This window comes from Stegastes partitus, unplaced genomic scaffold (assembly GCF_000690725.1).
Source record: "Stegastes partitus isolate 25-593 unplaced genomic scaffold, Stegastes_partitus-1.0.2 Scaffold233, whole genome shotgun sequence".
NCBI classification, from domain to species: Eukaryota; Metazoa; Chordata; class Actinopteri; family Pomacentridae; genus Stegastes; species Stegastes partitus.
Genome location: NW_007577964.1, coordinates 217,052 through 244,152, shown reverse-complemented (window position 1 = coordinate 244,152; position 27,101 = coordinate 217,052). Strand labels below are relative to the sequence as shown.

At 43.3% G+C, this 27,101-nt stretch overlaps 1 protein-coding gene across 3 annotated transcripts in view; it reads right to left on the bottom strand.

Moving 5' to 3' along the window:
* Positions 1-3,982: 3,982 nt before the first annotated feature.
* The window catches only part of akt1 (v-akt murine thymoma viral oncogene homolog 1), a 34,682-nt gene continuing 11,563 nt past the window's right edge, over positions 3,983-27,101 (bottom strand). For all 3 annotated transcript variants that reach the window (XM_008281402.1, XM_008281401.1, XM_008281403.1), the window contains exons 3-14: positions 18,791-18,919; positions 16,964-17,075; positions 16,531-16,657; positions 15,834-15,965; positions 15,625-15,690; positions 15,029-15,097; positions 14,760-14,885; positions 13,178-13,306; positions 9,770-9,984; positions 9,473-9,560; positions 9,141-9,243; positions 3,983-5,950 (exon numbers count right to left, since the gene is read on the bottom strand). In XM_008281402.1, the coding sequence (XP_008279624.1) occupies positions 5,871-5,950; positions 9,141-9,243; positions 9,473-9,560; positions 9,770-9,984; positions 13,178-13,306; positions 14,760-14,885; positions 15,029-15,097; positions 15,625-15,690; positions 15,834-15,965; positions 16,531-16,657; positions 16,964-17,075; positions 18,791-18,919 (1,376 nt within the window). In that variant the 3' untranslated portion in view covers positions 3,983-5,870. The remainder of the gene's footprint in view (positions 5,951-9,140; positions 9,244-9,472; positions 9,561-9,769; positions 9,985-13,177; positions 13,307-14,759; positions 14,886-15,028; positions 15,098-15,624; positions 15,691-15,833; positions 15,966-16,530; positions 16,658-16,963; positions 17,076-18,790; positions 18,920-27,101) is intronic.

Genomic DNA, 27,101 nt, shown 5'->3' with positions numbered 1-27,101 from the left:
TATCACTTCCAAACATCCCTGATGGATTTCCTTGATAATTGATCAGCAGTATTGGTTTCAGCAAAAATATCTATTAACTACTAAAGTACATCAAAATTGTTCTGCATCACAGTTATAGAAAATGTGTGACAATGGCCACCACTGTCTTAGACATTCAGTCCTCCTCTTATATCTTGTTTTATCTCGTGTCAAAAGACAATTTGATGAATATTTGACCTCATGCATTCACCTTACAATTATAAAAACACTTCTCATAGCAACATCTTGAGACATTTTACATGCAAATACATACAACAAGTGTACAATGGGGACCGAATATGTGCTCTAATATTTTAAATCCATGTACAGAAAGTTGCTTTAAAAGGGACTGCACCTACAATTTATTGGTCAACTAAGACCGCACAGCGCATGCGTAGGACCTTTTTTAGCTACCAGGTGAGTCACTGTCTTATAGACGATCTGTGCTCTCGGACTTTGTTTATCCCACTTTGACAAAAATATTCCTGCAGAAAGTTAAAGAGAATAAAAGCTTTTCTGTGACAACGAGCGAAAACAGTACAAAATTATTAAAACTGCAAACCACGTGAGGGAACATGGAGGATTAGATCGTTTATTTAAAAAAAATGCTTCAAAGTGTGCAAATCGAGAAAAACAACTGGAATCACCTTCATCACGTGGTTTGGATACTCGGATTTGGACTTGGAGTCGGTATTTTGGGCAATCATTTACTTTCAATGATAATCAAAGAAACCTCTGATGTCTGTGTGTGGCTGTGTGGATAATCCAACAGAAATACCTTTAACCTGACAGCCTGATACCCGCTAGATGGCGCTCTACATCCAGCTGACTGTTTGGCTGCTTTTCAGAAAAACTTTTCTTATGAGAAAAAGTGTGACAGTGACAGCCTCCAGTCAGCAAGCTCAACCTGCTTCTATACTGCTGAGTCTGCATGTAATGAATCCACATTTATGTCACTCTAAGAGATAGAGGACAATCTACTGTAAACCAGAAGTGATGTGCTGAGTTTAACCTGTGGTGGAGGTACGTTTACTAAACTGTTTTTAGGCATAATTCTGTGGTACTTTACTTGAGTATTTCCATTTCCACTCCTCTATATGTGAGAGGGAAATACTGCACTTTCTACTCCACTACATTCATTTGAAGTTTATAACATTACAGCCACTGTGTGAAGTTTATAATAATAAAACAAGTTTTACAATACACGACACTGTTAAAGATTAAACCAGCGCTGTGCAATGTTTTTTTGTGGCTTCTTTGAGGAATTAGTGTAGGTCACATTGTAGAGTTACCTAACAGCTCCACCAAATAAAGAGTTCATCTGCAAAAACAGATACCTCCATCTTCCCAAACCTTCAGAAAACCCACTTTTCCATCGTCTACCTGAGACAAAATCAATCAACTTCAGTTATGTCTATTTTTGTCATGTCATAAATCCACTCAACTTCAGTTTGATTGATATCATCTCAAGCAAACAACAACAAAAAAGTTTCTGAAAATCTACAAAAGTGGAGTTCTCTGTTTTTGCAAATGAACTCTTCATATTTTTATCCCTCTAAACTTCTTACATGGTTTCATTTTACTACATGTTCAAATAATCCAACATCCCACCAAAAATCAAAAATGAACCCAAAAACTGAAAACCAAATCATGTATTCCAGCTTTGTTTTTTCTTCTTTCTTCCCCCATTAATCATCTGACAAGTCCCTGAAATAAAACTGTATATAAACTAGTTCAAACTAGCTCCACCTGCAGCACTAACATGCTGCTGACACGCCTCTAATAACGTTGTTATGTCAGATATGATGATATATCGATCAGAGGGAGCAAACCAGTACTTCTACTTTAAAGCTTTAACTTCATTTTTGCTGCTGTGCTTTGGCTTTGATAAGATTTTTCATGCAAACTTTTACTGTAATGGAGTGTTTCACATTGATGTCTTGGTGCTTTCACTGAAGAAAAGGCTTTAAATAACTCATCCATTATGACACTACAGTCCTGCTGTTATTGAAATAGGGAAATATTTCTCTCATGCTTTTACCAAATTACCTGTTTGTCCAAAAAGTCCCACGTGTCAATTTTAGTTTGAATTTCAAATGCTTTTAAGGTCACATCATCTAATCGTACTGCGAGTCGTCCTATGGTTTGTTGTTATCACAGTGTGGTCTTTCTGCACTTGCAGCACTGTTGTGTTGTTGTCAGTAAAGACGCCACACACTCGAGTTCGGAGTAAAGCAGCATCCCTTCTGCTGAAATGTCTAAGAACAGGAAACTGAGCAACCTCCAGGCCTGTTGTTGTGTAGATAAGCACGTATACTCTCACTGCTGCAACTCCAGAATTGCAAAACAGTTTACAGAGAAGCAGTTTGCACTGAGATTTTTATCAGGTACAAATGGTTCAATTCCATTCGATTCAATTCGATTCAATTGAAATAACTTTATTTGTCCCCTAGGGGCAATTCAAAAGCTCACTGAGTAGTTAATATAAATACATTGGGGGGAAAAAACAACAACAAACCACATCATAAATATTACATTACATGGGCGGCTGTGGCTCAGGTGGTAGAGTGGTTGTCCTCTGATTGTAAGGTTGGTGGTTCGATCCCTGGCCCCTCCACAGTGGAAGTGTCCTTGGGCAAGACACTGAACCTGAAGTTGCTCCCAGTGGCAGGCAGCACCTTGCATGGCAGCTCTGTCACCATTGGTGTGTGAATGGGTGAATGACAAACACATTGTAAAGCGCTTTGAGTGCTGCTAAGTGCAGTCCATTTACCATTTAGATTATATTACATGGGCATTGGTAGGGGGTCAAAGATGGTTGTGCATTTAGAAGGAGGACAGCTCTGGGAACAAATAATAAGAAATAGCACTAGTATCCTACATTAAAAGCAGAAAATAGGAGTACACCCTCCTGATTTTACATTGCAGCTACTTTTATTTATCTCACGTGTGTCTAAACTTTAAAATCTTCTTGTTTGTCTGCCTCTCTACAACTTCAAATTTATGACTTCAAAAAAATTCCAAAGAAAAATCAATACAGGATGCTGATTTTCACATAGATTCACCACATCCCCACCTCTAAACAAGAGCACAATGCTTAATATTTCATACATTTGGTGGATATTGATCCCACACTTCATTTTCCAGACTCTGTTTCTCTGGGAAATACTTTTGCTTCTAGTACAAAAAATTCAACAAAAAAAAAAAGCCAGAAGAGCTCTGGCTTGCAGGCAGTGTGTGAGTGACACGCTCCACACACAGCACAACACTACATTCCCCAGGAGAGTCCGGTGGCAGAGCCGCACCTCCAGCTTCGCGGTGGTTTCCGGGCAGTGCAGCTGGAGTCAGGTAAGGGATGGTTGTCAGGTGAGCGCCACACTGGGCCGTGTGATGCTGTGCATTGCAGCTGGCCAAAAGGCAGACTGTGAGCCCTGGCTGTCAACATCTGCTCCAGAGACCGTACCATCTGCCCGAAGCCCCGGGGGGAGCATCTCTCTCCGTCTCAGACCAGCTGCAGAGCCCCAGACATGGACCTGAGCAGCCTTGCAGAAGCGGAGAACCCGGCCAAGACACAGTCAGAGCCACTGAGCGCTGGAACATTTGTCTCACACACTTAGCCATGTTTTATTTGTAGGGAGTGATCACAGTGAGGTTCACACAAACAAAACTCCTGCTTCTGTTGATTGCTTTCACCATTTAGTGGCCTACTGATGCAGTTACAGAAACTTAAAGTCACATTTTTAGAAGTATTTGAACAGTAAGCAGGAAGGAAAGAGAAAAATGCACATTTCTGGAACATCTAACAAAATTGTAAAACCAGAAAATGCACTCTAGGAATGTTTGTCAGCGTCTCACTATAGATTTTTTAAAAATCTGAATATTAGATCAATATTGTTGCTGTGGTGTTGTGGTTCATTTTCATCTTATTGCTGAGATTTTCGGATAAAAAATGAGTCCACACAGCTGTTGTTAAGACCTTTTTATTTCATCAATTTGAAAGAAACAAGTAAAAACAGTGTACAAAGTTTATATTATTTGTTTACTAAAGCTGGTGTCCTCAGTCTCAGGAATACGGGAGGGCAGGTACAAAAAAAAGTTGAAATAAAAAATAAAAAGTATAAAATGAATTTCCCTATTTTCAGAAGGTGACAGCAAAGGGTGAGTGTGCATAGGAATAAGTAAAAAACAGATTTTTTTTAAAAAACAAACAAAAGTTTTGCAAACGATTGAAGAGAAAACAAATATCATAAAAACCATTACATTCAATAATGTATTTACGCACTTTTGAGAAAATGATTATCTGTCATCTTAAAAATACTGAAGTGCTTTCGGGAAACTCTGAGAACACTTTGAAAGAAGAGTTTTACTTCCCAAGAGTCTCAGTTTAGCCTCAGCCGTCTTTAAAAGGGAAGAAATCATTCAAACAAGCAAATCTTGTTTATTGTGTGTCCACAACATTTGAATTTATATTATCAAAGAAACTAATTTAGTCTTTACCAACCATAAAGTACAAATAAGAGTCCAAATACAATCATTTTGGGGAAGCAAAGTGCATATCATTGGCACAGTAAAACTCATTTTAATCAATGCTGGTCTCATAAATAACTCGCGAAGGGATAAGAAAGTCCCCTTAAGTAGCAGATCAAAGATGACTCTTTGCGTGTTTTCCCCTGAAGCCCAGTTTGTTTGCGAAGTATTCCTAAAGAAGTGTATTATGTAAAAGTGACCTCATTGAGGCTGCAGCGAACGTACTGGGTAGAAAACACCCAATAGTGTACTGTACACGGAGGAAAAAACCCAGAGGAGAGAAGAGTGTCTGAGGGGGTCTGCACTGAGTGACCCCGCTCAGAGGGAAACCAGGAGGTGTCTGCAGCACAGCATCGAGATAAAAAGGCATCAGGAAGTATAAGCACTTACTTCAGGGGGGGAGCTGGAGAAGCTATTTATTATCCTGAACAGGAAAAACCGGGGGTCTCTCAATGACTCTGATGTGCAAACAGTTAACAGAAGGAATCCACTGCAGGAAAGCCTTAATGATTAAACACTCTGCATTCTTTGCATGTTTGCCATTCCTCGCATCAGACTGTATTGCACAATATCAGACCCATCGCGGCGTGACATGATATTATTACAGACTGACTCGTGTCAGCTTTGCATCAGGGTAACCGGGAAAGTGATGACAAACTTTCCAGGTGATGGCGTTTCAGTCTTAGGAGAATTAGCCATGTGTTACAACACGTAAGTATGCAGGAAGATTGACTTTATTTGATACGGTACATTCACTTAGAAGCCAAAAATTTGTTTTTTTTGAATGGACTTGGGAAAACATGGATTTATCACCCACTCAACAAACAACAACACACTCTCTGCTCACATGATGTTTTTGGTCCACAGCATGCCTATTTGTCTATTTGAAATGCTTGATTTGTATTTCATTGTATATATGTTCAATATTAAAAAGGCCCTTTTCGAACTTCATAGATTTGATATAGCAGTAGCCTAATTTGTGCATGACCACATTTCCCCATTCATTATGGTGTATGGATGCCCGCTCAGTATACAACATAACAACCAGGAAATGCAGGGTAGTGTTATCTCCGTGGTCAGTCTTCAAAGGCCGCACACAACAACCACAGTTATCTTTGTTTTGTCTTGTGCTTCCGCCTTCCTGTAAAAACACAAACGTGCAGATCGTGACTGTTACATCCAACGGCAGCTTCTGCAGACAATGCTGGGAGGACGCAGGGCTGTGGCCCCGGTCGTGAGAGTGCAGTCGGGTGGGGTGGGGTGGTGGTGGTGGTGGTGGGGGGGGGGGTGGAGATGGCGGGACCAGAGGAATGTTTGAGAGTCGCTTAGGCTGTTCCACTGGCAGAGTAGGAGAACTGGGGGAAGTGGGGTCTCCGCTCGCTGTCAAAGGACTCCATACTGTCATCTGGGGATGGAAAAAGAGAAAATGTCGGTTCTTGTAATAGTTAGGGGTGGAAGATATGGCAACATACACAGTCGTCCTCAAGTTTATCCATACCCTCCCATTAAAGAAGGAACAAAACAGCTGTCACTTCAATAAGCTGACAAAAGAAATAATAAATAAAAAAATTAATGGAAATCACGACATTGCTTTTGAATTGTGGTTCAACAGAAAGATTAAAAAAAAACAAGCATGATGGGACCGTAAACTAATATTCTGTTGAACAACCCTCTGAGCCAATCACTGTAATAAAGTGTTTTCTGTAACTCTCAGTCAGACTTCTGCACCTGTTGACAGGTGTTTGGATTTCACTGCTCATCAGCAAAGTGCTCTAATTTGTCCGGGACAGTTTTTTTTTTTTTAATTATTCTTTTTGACCACAATTCAAAAGCAACATCTCATTTCACTAAATTATAATTTAGCAAATTTTTATTTATTATTACTTTTTTCAGTTTCTAGTTATTTGAGTGACTATTGGGAATTTTGTCTTTTCTTTAATGGAAGGTGATGAATAAATCTGAGGACAACTGTACTCCATGAGGCCACAAAGGTTCGTCAACTGTTAGAGACAATGCCGTATCCATACCACCTATACCTGGGTACCTTCAATATCTCTGATACATACCAAACAGTAAAGTTTTCAAGAAATATTTAGATTTCTGATCAGCTTAATGATGTTTTTTTGATCAGGTGTTTCATTAACTGCTATTCAGTGTCTAAAGTGTTCACTCCCCTTGAAGTTTTCCCCTTTTATTGCTTTTAATTTTAATTATCTCAATATAATTTGGCTTTTTTGACAAGAATGTACAACAACAACAAAAGACTCTTTCATTACGGATTTCTACAAAGCAATATCAATAAATGAAAAAAATATTAAAGGTAGAATCAGTGACTGCTTAAGTATTCCCTCCCATCAAGCCAGTGTTTAGCAGATGTACCTTTGGCCACAGTTACAACATTGCATCTATGTGGACGGGTCTCAATCAGCGTTGCACATCTGGACACTGCGATTGTACCCCCTTTGCAAAACTGTCAGGTTGCACAGGGATCAAAAATGAACAGCCCTTTTCAAGTCCAGCCACAAATTCTCCACTGGATTGAGGTCTGGGCTCTGACTGGGCCTCTCCAGAACATTCCCCTTGTTGTTGTAATTAAACTGTTCTTGTGTCGTCTGGCTGTACGCTTCGGGTCATTGTCTTGCTGAACAACACATTTTCTCCCAAGTCACGCTTTCTTGCCGACTGCACCAGGTTGTCCTCCAGGGTTTCTCTATACTTTGCTGTATTCCCTTGACCCTCTGCCTTTAAATCCTTCCAGAGTCTGCTGCCTAGAAGAACTCCCATGCCATGATGCTGCCACCGCCGTGCTTCACGACAGGGATGTTTGTGATGATGTGCAGTGTTTGGTACTCACCAAACATAGCATCTAGTCTGATTCCTCTGAAGCCTGTAACTCTTTTAGAGGAAACGTAGCGGTTGTGGTGGTCTCTCACTAGTCTTTCTGAAGACAGTCTGCTCTAATTTATGCCATACGTCTTCCATTTGTTGATGATGGATTCACCTGTACTCCACATGCGCCTCTCGGTGACTTGGAAATTTTCCCCTGACTTATGCTTTTCCATTAACCTTTTTCACAGAGTTGCCTGTCGTGTTTTTTGTCTTTATGGTGTAGTTATATCCTGAATGCTGATTCACCAGTGGCTGGTCCTTCAAGATACACGCGTCTTTATAGTACAATCACTTGAGACGCATTCTCTGCACTTAGATGATCTTCACTTTACTAATTGTGTGGCTTCTAGCACCAGCTGACTGTACCTGTGTTGAATTAGATGAGTCACTGTGAAGCGGGTGAATATTTATGCAATCAATGTTTTATATTTGTAATTGATTGACATTTCTTTGTAGGAATCTGTTTCCACTTTGACATAAAAAAAAGAGTCCCTTTTTGGAAATTCTTGTCAAAAAAGGCAAAATAAATTGACCATGATTCAGTATCGAAAGGCAGCAAAGGGGGGAAACTTTCAAGGGGGTGAATACTTTTCTGTAGGCCCAGTAGAAACAGAAATACAGGTTTGAATATTGCAGTGATTTGACAGAAAATGTACCATGTCACAGTGTACAAGGATTGTAGCCGCAATGCCCACTCACCATCAACATTAATTCAACTATTCCTACAGGCAAAAGATAAAAAACTCAACTATAATATAAGTTTTTAAAAATATAATTATTCAGTAAAAGCAGCTGCATTACAGTACATAAGGCAATTAGCTGTTAAACTGTCTTTGCTGAGTGACAAACAGCAAATGATGCACCTGCTTGGTTAGCACACATCCACATTGCTGATCTTCATTTCAAAAACCTGTTCTGGATCTATCAAAAGCACATTTTCTCCTCACGTCACAAGGATATTTATTAAAAAATGTAATATTTTCCTCTCTCATTATCATCAGTTGCAATAATGTGCGTGATGTCATTTTTGATTATCATCACATTTCCCCTTTTATTATCACTCCTGCATTGGCTGTCATTGACACGCTTTGATGACTTTGTGAGCTACAACGCTCCGTTTTAATGGCGCTGGCTCTCCAGGAGAGGGCAGACTGCTCTCAAGGGAGCTGCCTGCAGAATGGTTTCTTCGCTCATGTTTGTGAGCTTCACAAAACTAACTCAAGGCCTCGGCCCATGAACACAGCACCAAATTCTCCCCAGACTCAAATACTGAAGATAACCTTTGTGACCAAAGGAATTAGTTCAGCATTGAGTTTCTCTAATGAGCCAGTCAGTTTACACTTTAATATAAAAAGAAACTTAAATGAAACGGTGACAATGTTTTAAGTTTCACATAAAAACTCTAATTTAGAGGCCTGAATTAGTACATTTCTTTTCTGGGATTAGTAATTCAGTGGCCCTTAGAGAGAAAAATAAGGTCAGCTTTCATCTTGAGTGATGTTAAAGTGTGTTATTGTTAATAAAGTCTCACAGGAGGTGGAAGGAAATTAATCATACGAGTACGGTGGCAGTTCTCCACACAGTTCACAGTGCTCATCAGCCTCACTGTCACACGCAAACACAACATCACGAAGCTGCACGAAAAGCAACAATCGGGTTATCTGAGGTAGACGTGTTAGGTATGATGTCTGTGTGTTGGTTGCTACCTTGTCCGGGTGGCGTAATAGTGATGGTTTGTGCTGTGAACTCCTCGTCAAAATATCGTGTGTCCGTCTCCGAGGTAACTTGGGGCTTAAACGGCGGGACCAGCTGTTTGGAGAGGAGAGAAGAGGAGACACAAACATATCAGCACATCGGAGCCGTCGGTCTGTTTGGTAACAGTTGCCAGTCTGATGACAATCTATATCGTTTCTAGGTGGTGGCGCTTCAAGTGACGTAACGTTATTGATCCCTGAGGGAGTGACAGCTATCTCAGTTTGGTGCCCTCATAGAGTCGGCGAGCACAAGACAAAGAGAGAAAAACAGTTTAGAAACTCACCTTCTTCTCATAAACATCTTGCCATTCAATCCCAGCAAAGAACTTGTGTTGCATGATTTCCTTTGCATCATCAGGCCCTCCACCTAACCTGCAGACACAAGAACAACACAAGGACTAATCAGGATGTGTATGCTGGAAAATATCACAAGTATGCCACTTGTAATAATTTTATTGGCCCTTCTCCTGCTGTTATATCACAAAAAAAAAATCATGACCTAATAGCAGAAATACATTTTTGAATTGCACGAAAACTAGAGTTTAAATTGAAACAGGTGAGGATAAAGCAGCGGTTCTCACCTCTGCATCGGGTCTTTCTTCAGAAGACCAGACAGCAGTGAGCGCGCCTCAGGGCCGAGCGTTCGAGGGAAGCGGATGTCTTCCATGAGGATGAGCTCAAACAGCTTCTCGTGGTCCTGGTTGTAGAACGGCAGTCTGCCGCACATCATTTCGTACATCACCACTCCCAGACCCCACCAGTCCACAGCACGGCCGTAGTCATTGTCTTCTAGTACCTGGTAATGGGAGGTGGGTAAATGCAGATGTTAGGATGCTCTTAAGCTATTTCAACTTCTTGATGAAGGTCTATAGTGTCTCACTGCTGTTTTCATGCATATTTGGGCAAAGAAAATAACTGCTACGCTTTGGCAGCTACAGTTTATGGTTCGACCAATAAGGTTGTGTTTGCACATCAAAGGGCTGTGAAGACTCTGTAAGCTGAATATACAAACGCTACAGCAACTGGGTTGCCCCATCCACCCACCCCCCAAACAAAATCACCTGCTCTCGCCCCTGGTCTGGGCTTTTGAGGCAGCCCTAGCCAACACTGACTCACATCTCACATTAGGAGCGAGGATAGAGTTTCCCCTGGAGGCCTGCATATTTAATCACCACAGGGCCTTCCACACATACACACAAACAGATCAACAAGCTGCAGAGGTGTGGGTCGCTTAAATAAGCAAATGTGTGGCAACAAACAGACCAGGGTCTTACAAACAAACCAACTAAATGAACACAGCTAGAGTCATAGAAAAGGAAATATTTAGTCTTATTCTTTCCATAATATGACTTTTCTTGACAGTTCTTAATGAGACAAACTCCTCCAGTGTTGTGCTTAGTGAACAGCGCAACCTGTTGCATGACTAATGTGCTGCTGAGCGGAGTTGTTCCAAGGTCTCCGGGGACATGTACTGGATTCTACCTCGCCAGGCGGATGTTGAAGGTGAAATCAAGACAAGGAGAACAGTCTGTTCTCTTAAACCTTCAGCGGCATGATGCTAGGTAATTCAGACCTAAGAATAGAAACTTAGGTAAAAAGATGAGGGCGGATTAATAGAATTAGATATGGACACAACAGCGCAAAGGCTGAGAGTAAGGGTCCTGGAAAACAGATGGACGGATGTGTCCGTAAAAGGAACAAAACTACTGTGTCTGTGCATGTGGACGCAGTGTGCATGTGTCTGTGGGCACTCAGCCTGGCGCTGCGGTGTGTGGTGAGCATCGAGGAGGAGGACTGGGAGGGCAGGGGGAGTAACGTGAAGCCGGTGTGGGGCTAGGATTACTGGGCCGTCTCTATTTCCAGCGCTGCTGTCGTGTGATTCACACCGTGCGACAGCTGGGCCCGCAGCTGCCCCATATATGTAGAAGAGCGCCACAGCTGTGAAGCTGCCAGGAGCGCAGGAGCCAAGCTCATCCCTCATATACGTAACCAGGACTGCTTGCCTGCCTGCTTGGGCCCCAGCCCCAAACTAATACTGTTACACTGCCCCAAAGGAGCAGAGATATGGGAGGAGAGAAGGAGGAGAGAGAGGATAAAAGGCACACACACTTGCTGCTGCTGCTGCTGCTGCTGCTGCTTTGGAGCTCTACTCTGTAAACTGCACTTTTTTGCTCACACGGTTCTGCGCTGACAGCCATTAATCTTTCAAGCTGGTGAATCCAGATCGGTGTCAGTGGCTGGATTAAACACGTCCGCAGTTTTCTTTGTAGATGTTCCCTAAAAGCCAATTCCCTAAGCCAATAATGGTTTTCTTTTTGGAGCTACTTAATAAAAGTGACTAAGTGAATTTGTCCCACTCCTCACTCCAGAGACAAACCGGTCAGGCTTTTGCAGATCGGGTCCGTCCTCCCTCTCCCTTCCTCCCTCTCTCTCTCTCTCTCCCCCCTGCTCTGGGTGGAATATTCCCAGACGTTACAGCATTCCTGTGCAGCACACACAACAAGGTCATTGTTTACTGCAGAACAACCTGTAACACTGCCTGGCCCGCACTCCATAGAGACGCTCGCCAGCGACCCTGTTGCCATGGCAACGCCCCCTGATGTCTCCCTGCTCTCCGCTGCCGAGGTTGAACCTGTCACGGGCTGCTCTACTCTGTGGAGGAGCAGAGTGAGCTAGGAAGAGCTTAGGATGGACAGCTGGAGGAATTGTTTAGAAAAGATTGAAAATAAACGGCTTATTGCTCAGACTTTATGATTTATTATGACCTGGTGCTGATTATCTAAAAGAGTTCTGCCTGATTAATAAAACAGAGGTGGGTATATGTTCCCTGACAGGCAGCCTGAAGCGCTGTAGGATGGCGTGCTCACACCGGCTCTGAATCTGCCCAGGTCAGGTGAGGCATCCTAGGCCACAGCGGGGGCTGTGGCTTCCCTGGTGCCACACAACAGCTGTAGCCAATGTGCTCTTTTTTTTTTTTTCCAGGGGCGGAAGCTCACGTTTCCTGAGGTGCTGCCAGCCAATTACCCCCTGTCTCCCTCTCCTCTCCCCTAAACAGAAAATTCCAAGTGGAGGCTAAAAACAACGATACGGCAACTGTGTCAACATGGACACCCTTCTCCCGGAAAACATTTTTACGACAACAGGCAAGGGGCTAGCCCAAACACCCACGGACCTACTCGCACACACACGCCACGAAAAATCACAATGAAGTATCAGATTACACAGCCCACTCCAGCACTTGTCATACCTGCACGCAACAGGGAGTAGCCACACCCCTAATCATACAGCAAATATGAGAGCAGGCTGCCCTGCCCTGGGCATCAGGCACACTCATTAACTCATCTTCTGCCGGAGATTAGAAAGGCATTTTTGGGACAGCTGCCCTTTCTTCTTAATGCTTCTCATCCGCTGATGCCTCCAACACACGCTGCATTTTTGTGTCGGATCTACAGATGTCACTCGTGTTAGGACTAGCCATCATTTTTGCAGGGCCACATCATCATTTACATCATTTAAGAAATGTTCTTTTGTATGTTTTTAAATTACAGTGTAGGGAAGAAATCTCTTGGCTCCCAACACATCTATTTGAAAAATATAACAAATGTATAAAGATGAAAAAAATCAACACAGAAACATGAATAAAACAGTAAAGAAACCTAATGAAAGCAGATTCTTAGGGGTCACTGAATGGTTTAAGTATGAAACTCATGACCTTAAAAGCCACCAGATCTCAATCCAGCTCAACATCAATGGTAGATTTTTGACAGACGTGTTAGACAGCGCTCTAACCCCAAATGAGGAAGTGTAACAGAGACTCTCAATGTGTTCCGGCAACTCTCAAGTGGCCTGGCACTGACTTCATATTACATTTTCTTGTAACTTGCCACTGATCTGTAGAGAACTACAGAAAACTGCACCACTGAGCTACAAAACCAAAACAAAACACTGAAGTCAATATTTCATATATAGAGAATTACTGCTGTGTTTACCTCAGGTGCAAGGTACTCTGGCGTCCCACAGAAAGTCTTCATGGTGGCGCCATCTTTGATCCCCTCCTTGCACAGGCCGAAATCTGTGATCTTTATGTGTCCGTCTTTGTCCAGCATGAGGTTTTCCAGCTGAGGAGAGAACAGTATGTAGATCTACATTGGCATCGTCACAAAATTACCTTAAATATTTTTTGAAGGTGAAGATATAGTGTTTGATAAATATACAAAGACAGAAGTGACTGAAGATTTGGGGAAACAGGAGATGATGTCAGTAAAGTAACTGATTAAATACCAAGCAAATGTGACGACAATCTTAATGTAGAACCTACTACTTGTTTTTTAATGACTAAATTAGACTCAATGTGCAAAAGGTCCAACATTCCACTTATGTAAACATCTGTGGTCTTTTTGTGTTTTAGTATTTGGGATTTGTGGTGACATATGATGATGACAAGGATGCTTTTTCAGTAAAGTAAGATAAAACCGTGATAAATGGACATCACAAAAATCAATCTCTACCAGCCTTCTCGTTTTTTGACATGCCCGTTTTCCTAACTCAACCAAGCACAGGATACTTTTCTGTACAAATTCTGCAATTTTTTCTTTAAACATTTTTTCATTTCTTAGCTGTTTTGTTTTTTTTAAACGCACATAAGCCCAGATGTAAATGGAAAAGTACCTGCTGCTAACATGTACAGGTAAACTGAACTAAAGGATGTACATCACGCGGTGTCATGACTTGATGTTGCATGGCCTTTTAATATCAGCATGTCCTCCCCCTCTCACTGTCTCTCTCTCTCTCAGTTAAAGTCACCTGGCAGCTGTAGCTCACACGTGGCCAGCAGCGCCCGGCCAGAGTCAGCACATCCTCCAATCCTGCTACCCTGGCATTTTCAGGAGAACCCTAGCAGGCTGGGAGCCTGCCTCATAAACCCAAGGGAGAGAGGGAGCGAAGGAGGGAGGGAGCGAGTGCTGTGCTGACCTGGCTGGTACTGTTTTATCAGCTGGAAGTAGTCGGGCTACAGATGCCCACTGCAACACTGATAACCCCCCCCAAAGCCCTCCTAAACCCAAACAAGCCCCATCAATCTGCAGCATCCACCTCTGATGTCATCTTTTGAGTATTTGAGTTCTTTTTAACATTTGAATGCAAGTATTAAACCTAAAGCAGCTTTCACTTATGAATGACAATGGAAAATTTTGTCCTCGGTAACGTAAAGCGCTCGACTGACAACATATAAAATGACGTCAATCACAGATATCACCCACCGAGAACTGTATGCGTACTATAACGGGAAGCGGTGGCGATCTGTTCAAAGAGCACTGGTGGTTATTTCTGTCTAGCTGCAGTAACGTACAAACCGAGCTTCCCTCCAGCTGCAGTGAGGTCTGGAGACTGATCTGGGGGAGGCAGATCAATAAGCCCTGGCCACTGCTCCGGATGGAGGCAAACCCTATTTATATCCTGCCAGGGGAGGGAGGAATGAAGGGAGGGCGGAGAGGGGGAAGGAGAAGGAGAAAGACAGAGGAGAGAGGCTGACAGTGAGGATGACAGAAAGTGAGGGCGCGTTTCCCCACCTACCTTTAGATCTCGATAAACCACGTTTCTTTCAGCATGCAGGTAGTCCAGTGCTGACACTATCTCTGCGCCATAGAACCGTGCCCGCTCCTCCGAGAATACCCGGTCTCTTGAAAGATGGAAGAAAAGCTGAGGGGAAACAGGGGAGATTGACAACAAACAAGCACAGAGCTGGTGAGTCACGGAAAAGTAGGAAAATGAGCATCAATGATGAAAGTATTCTGTCACCGAGACCTACAGGTGCACATTTACTGGTGGTTAAATTGGCTTACCTCACCACCGTTTGCATACTCCATGACAAAGCACAGGCGGTCATGTGTCTGGAAGGAGTATTTCAGTCCCTGCAGACAAAAAATAAATTGCTCAAAGCAGAACTTGATATTTCCAGCGAAGTCAAGAGGAAGCTGCTATTTAAACACGAAGCATCATAAAACATGCTGCAGCGTCGCACCTTTAGCAACACTTTCAAATGAAGGTGTAAAGAGAAGAGAAATGGAGGAAAACTACAGAAAGTCCAATATGTTAAGAATTTTATATACGGTTTGGTCCCATTCACTGCACTGAATGCATCATATCATGTGTTGCCTCCACCATCTACCACTCAGACACAACATTTTGGAGGAGCTTTTCACGACAACCCACCTCAGACTTACAGAGAAAGGGTTAACTGATAAAAAAAGAATGCCCAGTGTTACTATAAAAGGCCCCTCCGGACTGCAGTCTTTGTAAGCAGAGCACTTCAAAACTTTCCTGGTAAAACTGCCCCCTTTTTTCTGAATGGAAGCTGCTGGCTTGGACTGAAGGGGCGCCTGAGGATCTCGACGAGTTAAAATAAGGTTTGGTTTAGGTATATGGAGGGGCTCCTTACTGTCAAGAACGGATGCTTTGAATTCTGGAGGACTCTGTTCTCCGTGAGTGTGTGCGCCACTTCATCCTGGAAAAAAAAGACACAAAGAGTGTTTGTGCAACTCTTACAATAGCTAACTATTTAGGTATCAGTCATTGCTCAACTTCCCTCGCCCCTCCACACCCCCAGTGTGTTTTCACCCCTTTACTCGCTCATTGGCAACCACTCACTTTTGCTACGATCACCTCCTTCTTTAGGATCTTCATGGCGTAGTAGCGTCCTGTGGCCTTCTCCTTTACCAGAATAACTTTGCCAAAAGTGCCTTTTCCCAGGAGTTTGAGGTATTCAAAGTCGTGCATAGTCTGCGAGGCCAGAGGAGAGAAAGTGGCATCTGGTTACGAACAGGAGCATTAACAAACTCAAGCTCTAACTAGCCAGGACACACAATCCCACTGACAACAACACTGAAGCATTTAAGGGACTATTTCTCCCACCGAGCAATTTCCACTCCTCTAATGGTTTGGCCTATATGCGGTTGTGTCTCAGTTAACCTCTGACCCCGGCACTGTGGAGAATGTTGAAAATGGTTGTGTGGGGGACATCCAATCCGGTGGCCTTGGACCTTTATGTCATGACACATGTGGGGGTTGTGAAACTTAGTGGACATGCTATCTGGTGCTAAGCCACCCATGGCTGATGTTGGGAAAGAAGCTGGACTGATGAGCTGAAGCTTTGTAAGTGCAAATAAGGCAGTGCAGGGTGGAAGAGGGGAGCAACGGTCAACTTGGAAGAATACAGTCAGAGAAGGAGGAATCAAGGTAGCTGAGTGCCAGGATTTTGCTAATTTGGACTTGCACGGAAAGGGAGAGAGAGATTTGTGGGGGTAATAAATGAAAGATGCACAGCAGAGTGTAAATGGGCCAGTACCACTTTGAGTCTGGGTTTGGTCAGGTAGACCTCCATGTCCATGGGGTCTGGAGAGGAGTCCATCATCTCCTCCTCTTGTTTCTGTAGGCCTTCAGCCACTGCCTGGATGGCTTTGGTCCATTCTTCCCTGAGGGAGACACAGGCAGCAGAGAGATTACATCAGGCCATTTACCAAGCCCAGCAGCCCAAACACATAATTGTCTTCTTGTCAACAGGAAAACAATTTCAAGTGTGAATTCTGTCAATAGCCAGTGGACCTCCTGCAAGTGTACAACAGTCATTAAATGTGTATGTTTGCTCCCTCCTACATGTTAGGAAACAGAAGCTTTTAAACTGGTCACATGCTTTCTAGCAACAGGGGCAAATTCTTTGCATGTAAATGATTTGTGTTTTACTGGTCTGTGAGCAGCGAGGTGTGTGCTTTCGTGCTTGCCTCTCCTCGGGGGTCTCCACGTGGAAGGTGCGCTCGATGACAGTGGTCCACTGCAGGCAGCGGATGATAAATGTGTTGGGCTTGGGCCGTTCCGTCTTCATCAGCTGGCACTCTGACCACAGCCAGGGAGAGGGAGATGAAGAGAAGGGCCAGTGTGTAGGGGAGCAGAGGGGAGAGACAGACCCACAGTTATAGCCATTTATCTTTATCGCCACCCTAACAGACACTGTCGGCCAATTTGGAAAAGAACAGGTGCACTTTGGTGGAAGAAAACAACTCTGATCCGTAACTTGTCAGGCCCTTTAAAACTTAACACTGGAATCTGTAGCTGTAATAAATAAACCCCAGAATTTGTTAGAATTATTAATGAGTTCATATTGCAGTTGAATGCTTTCTTTCTCTAAATATACTGTTTTTGGCATTTTGTTTGCTTTATACTGCGACTAGTCATTTTCAAATATTGATGAGTTCCCCAAAAATGCATTCTACAATTATTTATTTGAAATGTTTGTGCATAAAATGTTACCAAACAGCAAGAACTATCTCTTATGATTCCACAGAGCCCAAGGTGACATCTTGTTTTCTCAAACCAAAAGTCCACAACATGAAGGCATCAAATTTACGGCGACATAAAACAGTAAAAGGCAACAGACCCTCACATCTGATAAACTCAAACCGGAAAAATGTTAAGCATGTCATGTTGGCAGAGAAAAGATTTACTTAAAAAAAGAAATCATCACATCCTTCTTTTTTTTCCCCCCATTATGTTCAATTTTCCCACTTTTGGAGCAAATTATTGTCTTGTAAGCAGTTTGCAAAACAATTACTCACAACAGTGCGATAACTGAATTTACAAAGCAGAGATTTCCATCTGCACCTCCTTCGCATTAACATCTGTTCCCAAATGAAACATGTCAGCAAATATGTCAGAAAGTGACACAAAATGGCCTCTGTCTGATAGATGGAGGACTCGGAGTGGACCACCACTGAGATCCAACATGGCTCCATCAGGGTGAATATGTAATCCAGCTGCAGCAGCCCCGTCAGCAGCGTCGCACCATGTGTCCTCTGCGGTGGGGTCGCAGTGGTGACAAAAACCAAAGCCACCGCTGATGGAGACAGAGCCTCGGAGCGCAGCCCAGATAAATACTTGAAATCAGGCGGCTAATGGCCACGATAACTCAAGAGTGTCGGAGAGGAAACATTTTGTTAAACAAACAGTATGCTGTCTAATTGCTGTGTTCAGTCATCTGCACAGCTTATCGCAGCAACTTTCTCTGATGTGAAGATGGAGTGAGCTGGGCTGCTCTGGGCATCTTTTTGTTGTTGTTATTTTCTGTCACAGAGAGTTTGGGGGGAAGGCACATATGTACAGCAAGGAGGGACGACATCTTGCATGCACATTTCGTGGCGGAGCTTTCTCTGCTTGGACAGGTGCCCTTATTGAAATAAACGTGCAGCAGCAACACTGCAGAGATGAGACTACAGGCAATTTGCTAATGTTTCTATTCATAATCATTTAGTGACACACTGAATGATCGTGAACAGAGGAGTTGCACATAATGCTGAGATTTTTTCCATTTCATACTTTTTCCTCCGATTCGCTTGAGCCATGATTTGTACTCTAGATTCAGCTGGCAGTAATTACTTTCCAGAGGTAGACTGAGGCGAGATACACGTTAAATCCAAACAAGCACATACACATTACATATTTGCAGCAATAATGCGAGTAAAAACAAGAAAAGCAGCAAACAAAATAAGGGTAAAACAAGCTGCCAAGAAACAGAGGGGAAAAAATGTGGTGGTTTCTCTGAAGCAGATACTCACGTGCTACGGAGAAGTTATTTAAGGGGGTTTCCAGCTGGTCAACATCTTGTGGTCTCTCTTTGTAGCCAATGAATGTACCATCACTCTTCAGGAGAAAATACCTCGGCCTCCAGGTCTTGATGTATTCTCCTGATATGAGAAAGAGATTGAAAAGGACCGTTGAGTTACAGGAGACAAAATTAAACTTCTTGTGACAAACTCGGAAAGCTGCTCGTGGATTTTTCTGCTCACAAAAGTGCTTTTACGTTCTGAAAACGCTGACCAATGTACAACTGTTTCGTTTACAACGTGGTTTCATGATTAATGACAAAACAGCTTTGTCCTTTCTCTTTTTTTTTTTTCTTTCCCCCCCCAAATCCCCAGCGGTGCAACCTATTTCTAATTGCTATGCCGTTCACTAGTGCTCCCTAAAATGACCATCTTGTCACCGTCTTTCTGTTAGTGTAGGTCACCTGCAGGACAAATGCTGGTTTTAATAGGAGTCAAGACTCTTTCTCCCACCCAGTATGTCCTCTTTCCAGCAGTCATTTGCAAAGCACACATATGCATGTTCATAACTTTTCAAACTAAGCTAAATGAAACCCGTCGTCCTACAATTTGCTTCAAATGACGAGTTAAAATTTAACATCCAAATTGAAAAATGTCACCATGAATTTAAAGAAATCAAGGTATTCGCCTACTTCAGTGCAGTTACAACACTGCATATTTTATATCTTGTGCCTAAATCACTCGAAGCCTCAGATTTCTTCGAGTTTAAACTTGTAGTTTTCAGCCACAGCTGCTTCTGACAAGTGACATCACTTGAGGCAATTTATCAAATTCTGTACTGCTAGCTCTGGAGCCAGAAAACTCTTTATATAACTTTTCTAAATATCCAGAAGCACTCCTCCTCCTCCTCCTGCAAAAAAAAAAGACTTTGATGTGTAAAATTCATGGCATTCCCCTTTACACATTTCCAATCAATCTTTTCTTAACTCTGACACTATGTTTGCCAAAGCTCGAATTTGATTTTCAAATAAAACTTTCAACAATTCCCCCTTTTCTAGACAACAGCCATAACCTCAAGCCATGCGTGTCCTTCTCATTCACTTCGACACACTTGCATCACACAAATGAATCTCTCTTAGGCAGACAAAACTCAATTTATTCCGGTGATGCTTCAGGAAATGTTGCGCCAGATGTTGTGCAGACGGGGAAAAAAAATAGCTTACATACCATAACAAGGCAGTGGCACACAGTGGAGTGGAACTTGAATATTTATACAGGAAAACTGTAATTTATTTTTAATTACGGAGCTGCATATTAACCCCATGCAGAGCCGTACCAAGCTGTCCTTAATTGCCCCATTTCCTCTAACACAGAAGTGTGATGTGTGTGTGTGTGTGAGAGAGAGAGGTTATGTGTGAGTGTGTGTGAAGTAGAAGGTCTGTCAATATGAGCTTCTGTTACCCTCCTTCAAACACACACACACACACTTCTGACTGATGATACTGATAACAGATCAGACAGTGCAGAGCAAACAGCAGCGAGCGATGTCTCCTCTGTTTAGTGCACGTCCTTATAAAATATTTACAGAAGTCACATGAATTAATAACACTGACTGAATGTCACTTTTCAAGATTTGTCACTTTTGACATCTTAAAATTATGAGCCCCCTCTTCCCGATTCTTTTCTGCACTTTTCTTTTTCCGTAAACGGCGACATGAGCGGCAAATTCTAAAAGGACATCCTTCATACGACCTTCCTGGTCAAAGTAAAAGCAGAGGAAGGCGGCAAAGGAGATTTTTGAGTGTTAAACAACTAATTTCTTGCATTCTGGTGACTTGCTATGCTCCTATTTGTGTGCTCTCTGTATGTGTGTCTATTGTTGCCTCTATAAGAAATGTCCTCTGCTCCTTTAAATGGGACAAATGCAGGTGTACTAAAAATTGAGGGGGACATATTCCCTGTATCCCCACCAAAAATCTACATCTAGGATTGATCATCCATCCATCCATCCATTATCTATACACCACTTAATCCTCACTAGGGTCATGGGGGGCTGGAGTCTATCCCAGCTGACTCAGGGTGAAGGCAGGAAACACTCTGGACAGGTCACCAGTCTATCACAGGGCTACACTTAGAGACAGACAACCAAGCACACTCACATTCACACCTACGGACAATTTAGAATCACCAATTAACCTCAACATGTTTTTGGACTGTGGGAGGAAGCCGGAGAACCCGGAGAGAACCCACTCTGCACGGGGAGAACATGCAAACTCCACGCAAACTCACCGGGACGCGAACCGGTGATCTTCTTGCTACGAGGCAACGATGCTAACCACCGATCCACCTTGCAGCCCAGGATTGACCATGTACAGCAGAATGAAGCCTTGTAAAACAAGCTGTCTGTTCATCATCTTCCTTCCAGCACAGCATCAAGCCATTAAACTCAAAGCAAACACCCGAGTGTAAAAGCACCTGATTTACAGTGAGCGGCAAGGTGGTGGCTCTAATCACCACCTCCGAGGAAGAATCTGTCTCTGAGCACAATATACCTTAGTCCTCAATCCGCAGCAGATGTCCAATGTTTTATGACGTTTTTCATTATGGCAGGAGGAGACTTTACTCTCTTTTTCTGCAGAATAAGTGTTTTCATTTAGAAATTAACTCGACTCCGTCAGCCGTCAGTCTGCCACTCTCGTCGCCTTTCTGCAAAGCTGTTCATACTGGATGTGCTGTCCTAATTGAAATACACATGGGCAGAACTCCGTTTAGTGGATCTCCCTCATGCCTGTTTCGCTGTAACACAATTACAGTGATGAGTCGTTTGTCTGTTTCAGACTACAAGCCTCACCAATCAACTTCCACATCAGTCACCCACATGTGCTGGTCTCTAGAGGATCTACTTGCATAGAGGTTATTTATCACAAGCCTTCAAGAGAACCAAACTCGCTTACCACAGCAAAATGGCGCTTGGAGACATGGTTAGCATAAAATCTGAATAATCAAAGCAGAGAAGAGGTGCCACTTAAGAACAGACTGAAGTATCAGCTGAGAGTTAAGTTAAGAGGCCGTTCAACAATCAAAAGTTGCCAGAAAGTCTCCTGATTTCTTCGTACCGATCCTTGTTTTCCTCAGCTGGGCCCCAGCTGGTGCCTCGCTCTCTGTGGTCAGGTTTTGGCTGACCCATATCTCCCAGCTATAGTCCATGCCAGCTAACACCGAGGACAGTATGTGCACAATGCAGAGACAGCATAATGAGCCCCCTACCTGACACCATGACACGAGATGAAGGCTCAACATACTCGCCTGTCTCGCCAGCGGAGCCTAAAGTTTCAATTTAGAAGTTTTGGTTTGGCAGCAGGAATGCAGCAAATCACTCCCAGGCTGTTTAATGTTTTTACGTACACGATAGCTTTCAGATCCTGATGAGCACAGACAGGTGTTTATGTGTACGCATGCACGTGCTTGTGTGTAAATACGTTTGTGTGTGTACTCTGCCTCGTAGGCACTGAAAGATATTTGTGTGTATCAGATTAAAACAGCATTCAAGGTTCAAAGCTTTTCCTGCTCTGCTGATGTGAAGCACCCACCAACAGCAGCATGGTGGTCATATGTAGTAATAGCAGCTTTGGTTGCAGCTAATGATGTCTATTCATCTGCTAATCAATATCTCAATGAATTAATCACTTGTTAAGATTATAAAATGACAGAAAATGCTGAAAAAAAATATTGATCCGTGTTTTTCAAAGTAGAAGACGACGTCTTCAATGTCTTCTCAGAAGTTTGACTTTTTTCTTCACAATTACTCAAACTGATTGATCAATTATCAAAACAGAGTGAGTTGATTTCTTCACTATTTGACAAGTAATCAGTTAAGTGTTGCAGCTTTAATAGCAGCACAAGGCACGTACCTGACCACATGGATGTCTGAGACATGACAATGCTAGACAAGCATTCTCTATCACGAGAGTTTCTCAACAATTGTTACGATTCGGAATTATGCAATTGGGATATTAAAAGAAGTAATTGTGTGTAGTCACCGAGAAGAGGCCCCACAAATCACATACATGCTCATGAATGAATGAGACACTAAAGATCTAGTATCCTGAAATTTGTGGAAAGATTCACCATGAGACTGTAACTGCAAAAACTGAAAATAAAATCCACAGGTGTTGTCTTCAAATGTATTCATACCCCTCCATTAAAGAAGGGAAAAAAAACTGTCACTGAAATAAGCTAAAATTGAAAAAAGTAATAATAAATAAAAATTTAATGAAAATCTTGACATTGCTTTTGAATTGTGGTTCAACAGAAATATGTATATATATATATATATAGATATATATATAGATATATAGATAGATAGATATATATGCATGATGGGACCCGTAAACTAATATTCTGTTCAACAACCTTTTGAGCCAATTACTGCAATCAAGTGTTTTCTCAGTCAGACTTCTGCACCTGTTGACAGGTTTTGATTTTGGCCCACTGCTCATCAGCAAAGTGCTCTAATTTGTCTGGGACAGATTTTATTTTTTTTTTTAATTCTTCTTTTCATCCACAGTTCAAAAGCAATTTCTTATTTCACTAAACTATAATTTAGCAAATTTTTATTTATTATTACTTTTTTCAGTTTCTAGTTATTTGAGCGACTATCTTGAAATTTGCCTTTTCTTTAGTGGAAGGGTATGAATACATTTGAGGACGACTGTATGTATTTAAAAAATAAACAAACAAATAAATAAAAAAAAACATTCCTGACATCAAACGTCTGTCACAGAGATGTGGCACTGAGAAATTAGTGAACTCCACATCTGCATTGCACATCCTAGTACATGCTCCTTCTAGACAGGAGGACACAGCAACTTCCCCATCTGTGACCACAAACCTGGTCACATGACTACAGTGGAAGCAGCTACATCCGGTTGTCTGCGAGTGTGTGTGTCTCCACCACTCTGCAGTGCAACCACCCCCCCAAACAGTCTGCACTCAGAGCATAAATAACAAAGATGACCCTTGTCAGCTTCCTATTTACACACATTTCCCCTTCTACTTTTATTCAGTTGTACTTTCCACACAGTGGCTTTTCTTGAGCACCGACGTGGTGAGAAAGTGAAACTCACAGCTGGGCTCTTTGCATCTTAAATTCAAGTGAAAAGAGTCACAGAATTATATTACAACAGTAATTATGCACAGGTAGTGTGTGACGCAGGTTTAGTTTAGACTGGTAAATTAATCACGGAGAAACTGACTCATTAGCTAACTTTAAATATTTAACACAACGTGACTTCGGTGCTGTGCGGAGTAGACCCCAAATACATCCTGTGTACAGTGAGAAACACGGTGTAGACTGCTGACAAAGGACAATGGGCCCCGTAACAACACAGGAGAGCCTTCTGCTTTTAAGTCAGTTCATCATCACAGCGTTCCAGTAAACTAAACCCTTTTGATGTCAACATGTTCTCCAAAACAGGAAAGTGGCCAACAGACAGACTGACCACAACCTAGATAAGATAAAACTGCTTCAAGTGTCTGGTCGAGAAACACACACACACACACGCTTCGGATACGAGGAAATCCTCTATATGATGTGTGTCCTAGAATCAAAGCTATTTCTAATAAAAGCAAAGTGTGACAGCAGACATGTGGCTCGACTCAACCAAATTAGGGGAAGGACAGAAGAATAGGAAGACTGATTTGACACAAGATGAGAGATGAGACAACTAGATGGGGATGAGAAAGCTACGCAGTGTGCAAAGGAGTTGTGCTGAACGGAGTGGTAGTGAGACAGATCACTACATATGTTCCCCACATATGCAGGACTGTGAGTGGGGGGGTGTGAGCGCAAGTGAAGTGTGTATGAGCCATGCGCACTTTGTGTGTGCATGTGTGTGCATGGGAGGAGCTGTCAGGACCTGATAGAGTGTCTTTACATGACAAGCAGCTGCTGAGGGCTGGGATGCGCGCTGGGCAAAGTGGAAAATAATGAACGGAGAACCGCTGCCAAACACAACAGAATTCATCTTTATTTGCCAACTGCTGCATGGCCCTGTGTGTGGACAGCTCCAGCATGCCACCGCCACGCCCTCTACACCCCCAACACAAACACACACACACACACAACAAGGTACAGGGGGAGAGAACAGGTTTGGCCACAGCTGTACACGTTGGAGCATCGTCTTGTTTGCTTATGTATGCGTTTATCAAATCACAAGCACCGTATGTTTATGCGCACTAGTTTGCTTTATGAAAAGGCACCCCTACAGAGCAGCCTCGGAACAGACAAAACCGTCTTTTAAAGTGAATCACTGTATTCCAGATGTTGAAATTATCACTAGAGTGTGTTCACCTGCTTCTACGAGGACTCACAATAGATAGAGATGGATTCAAATTTGCATGAATGCCGTTTGCAAGTGAACTTGACGGGAGAGGCCTGAACAGGAAGGGCAACCGAGGCTGGCTTATTGAGGAATCATTAAATAAAAAGGAAAAATGTGGGAGACTTTAGACAGAAGAGGGGAAAGAGGGAGTGACAGAGGTTAGTGGCTGTTTCCGAGGAGCGTCCTGTTCTATCCGTCTCTATGTGACAACGACAGGAATGCTGAGGTCCCAGCTGCTGTGGCTTGTTGGCTTTTAATAAGACACATCATGTAGCATTCATCAAGCGGCCTCCAAAAGAGAGGCCGCAGTGTCCCAACAATGTGTCCAAACTAACAGCTCTGTTGCACATCATCCCTTCCTCTCCCCTGCTCTCTCCTGTCTCCTTCTGCTTTGAAAGGTTTTAATAAGAGTTCCAAAACAATAATCTTAAAACAGAGAGGACCACCGTAGTCATCTGGCACTAGATAAACCATTCGCACGCACACACACACACACACTGCAAGTGGGTAAATGATCTCACACAGAGTGAGAGGAACCAAGAGAGAGGGTCAGACAAAATGTGCCTCTCAGTGCCCACACCCAGTGGTTGGACTTCCTCAGAGGGCTGCTGTTGGGTTTTGTCCCCGTCTGGCCATTCATGGCTTAGGGATGAGAGGAAGGGAGCCAGTGGTAACTGCGTGAACTGTGCATGTGTGTGTGTGTGTTTGAGTGGTGAGAATCGGATGAGAAGGGGGGGGTGGGCGGAGGTTGAGGATTAGGGAATTAGAACTCCAAAGCGAGGGAGGAGGGGGAGGGGGGCTTCGCCTTTTGTTGGTTTTTCCTCAGCCGCCCCCGCCATCCCTTCGGCCCTTTTCTGCCGGGCTCTGCCTGTAGGCTGCAGCTGCGGCCTGCCACCCTGTGCCCTGCATCTCAATGAGCCGCGGGCTGCCTGCTCCAGAGGAGAGGGGGCTCCCTGATGCAGGGGTCACCACTGAGCCCCAGCAACCACAAACTCCGCCTCCGCCGTGCCCCGCTCTGAGCCTCAGGGCTCCGCGCTGAGCTTCTCATGCAGCCCGAACACCCGTCTACCCGTTTGCCCGACTCGCTGTGACCATATAAGGCATACTCACATGCCACCCTAAACTATCCAGGAGTTTGGACTCCTTCTTTTCTTTCCTTCTCTTTATGTCTTCCTGACACCCTCCCGCTCTCCGAACCTCCTTTGTTGGCCCCTCTCTCTCCCATGCAGCTGGATGGGGGGGACTCGATTGCCAGGGCTTTGGCAGCAGCATCAACAGGTTGCGTTGAAGGGCCACCCCAGCCTCCAATCTAGCCCGCTCTGTCTCTTCCCCTCATCCCTCTCTCTCTCCTTCTCTGTCACTAGGATTGCTGCTGCTACCCTAACAAGAAAAAAAGCAAGGGGGTTGGGGGTGCGATGGAGGCTGCCCCTCTTTCTCACGCTCGTAAGAAAGCCCTCACTTCTTCTCTGTGGTGAGTGACACCTGCTGATTACCATAGAGACACTGTGGGAAGTTCCCCCCTGCCACACTGGGGCTGAGATTTGCCCCCTCTTCCTGAGCAAACAAGCAGTCCATGGATTAGTTAACTGGGTTACTGCATGGCAAACAAATAAACACACATTATTTAGAGCAAATTAGTGCCAATGAACTTACAATGACCAGTGTAAGATCTAACACCCTCAAACAAGTGAGAAACAAACCCCAGAGGACCCTTCTTTGTCCTGCAGACAGGTAGTCTCCAGCTGTTGAAAATGTTCAACTACTTTCAAAAACCTCCCACGTGGTCTCTGAATAACTTGTGAAATATGTTCTGAGTAACAGAATAAGCTGATGTGGTGGACGCATCTGAGCATACAGTCAGCTCTCAGTGAGCAGACAGCTGAGCATCCCCTTCGTTTCTCCGTCTCCCCTGCCCTCCCTAAACTGGAGAGAGGTGCCAG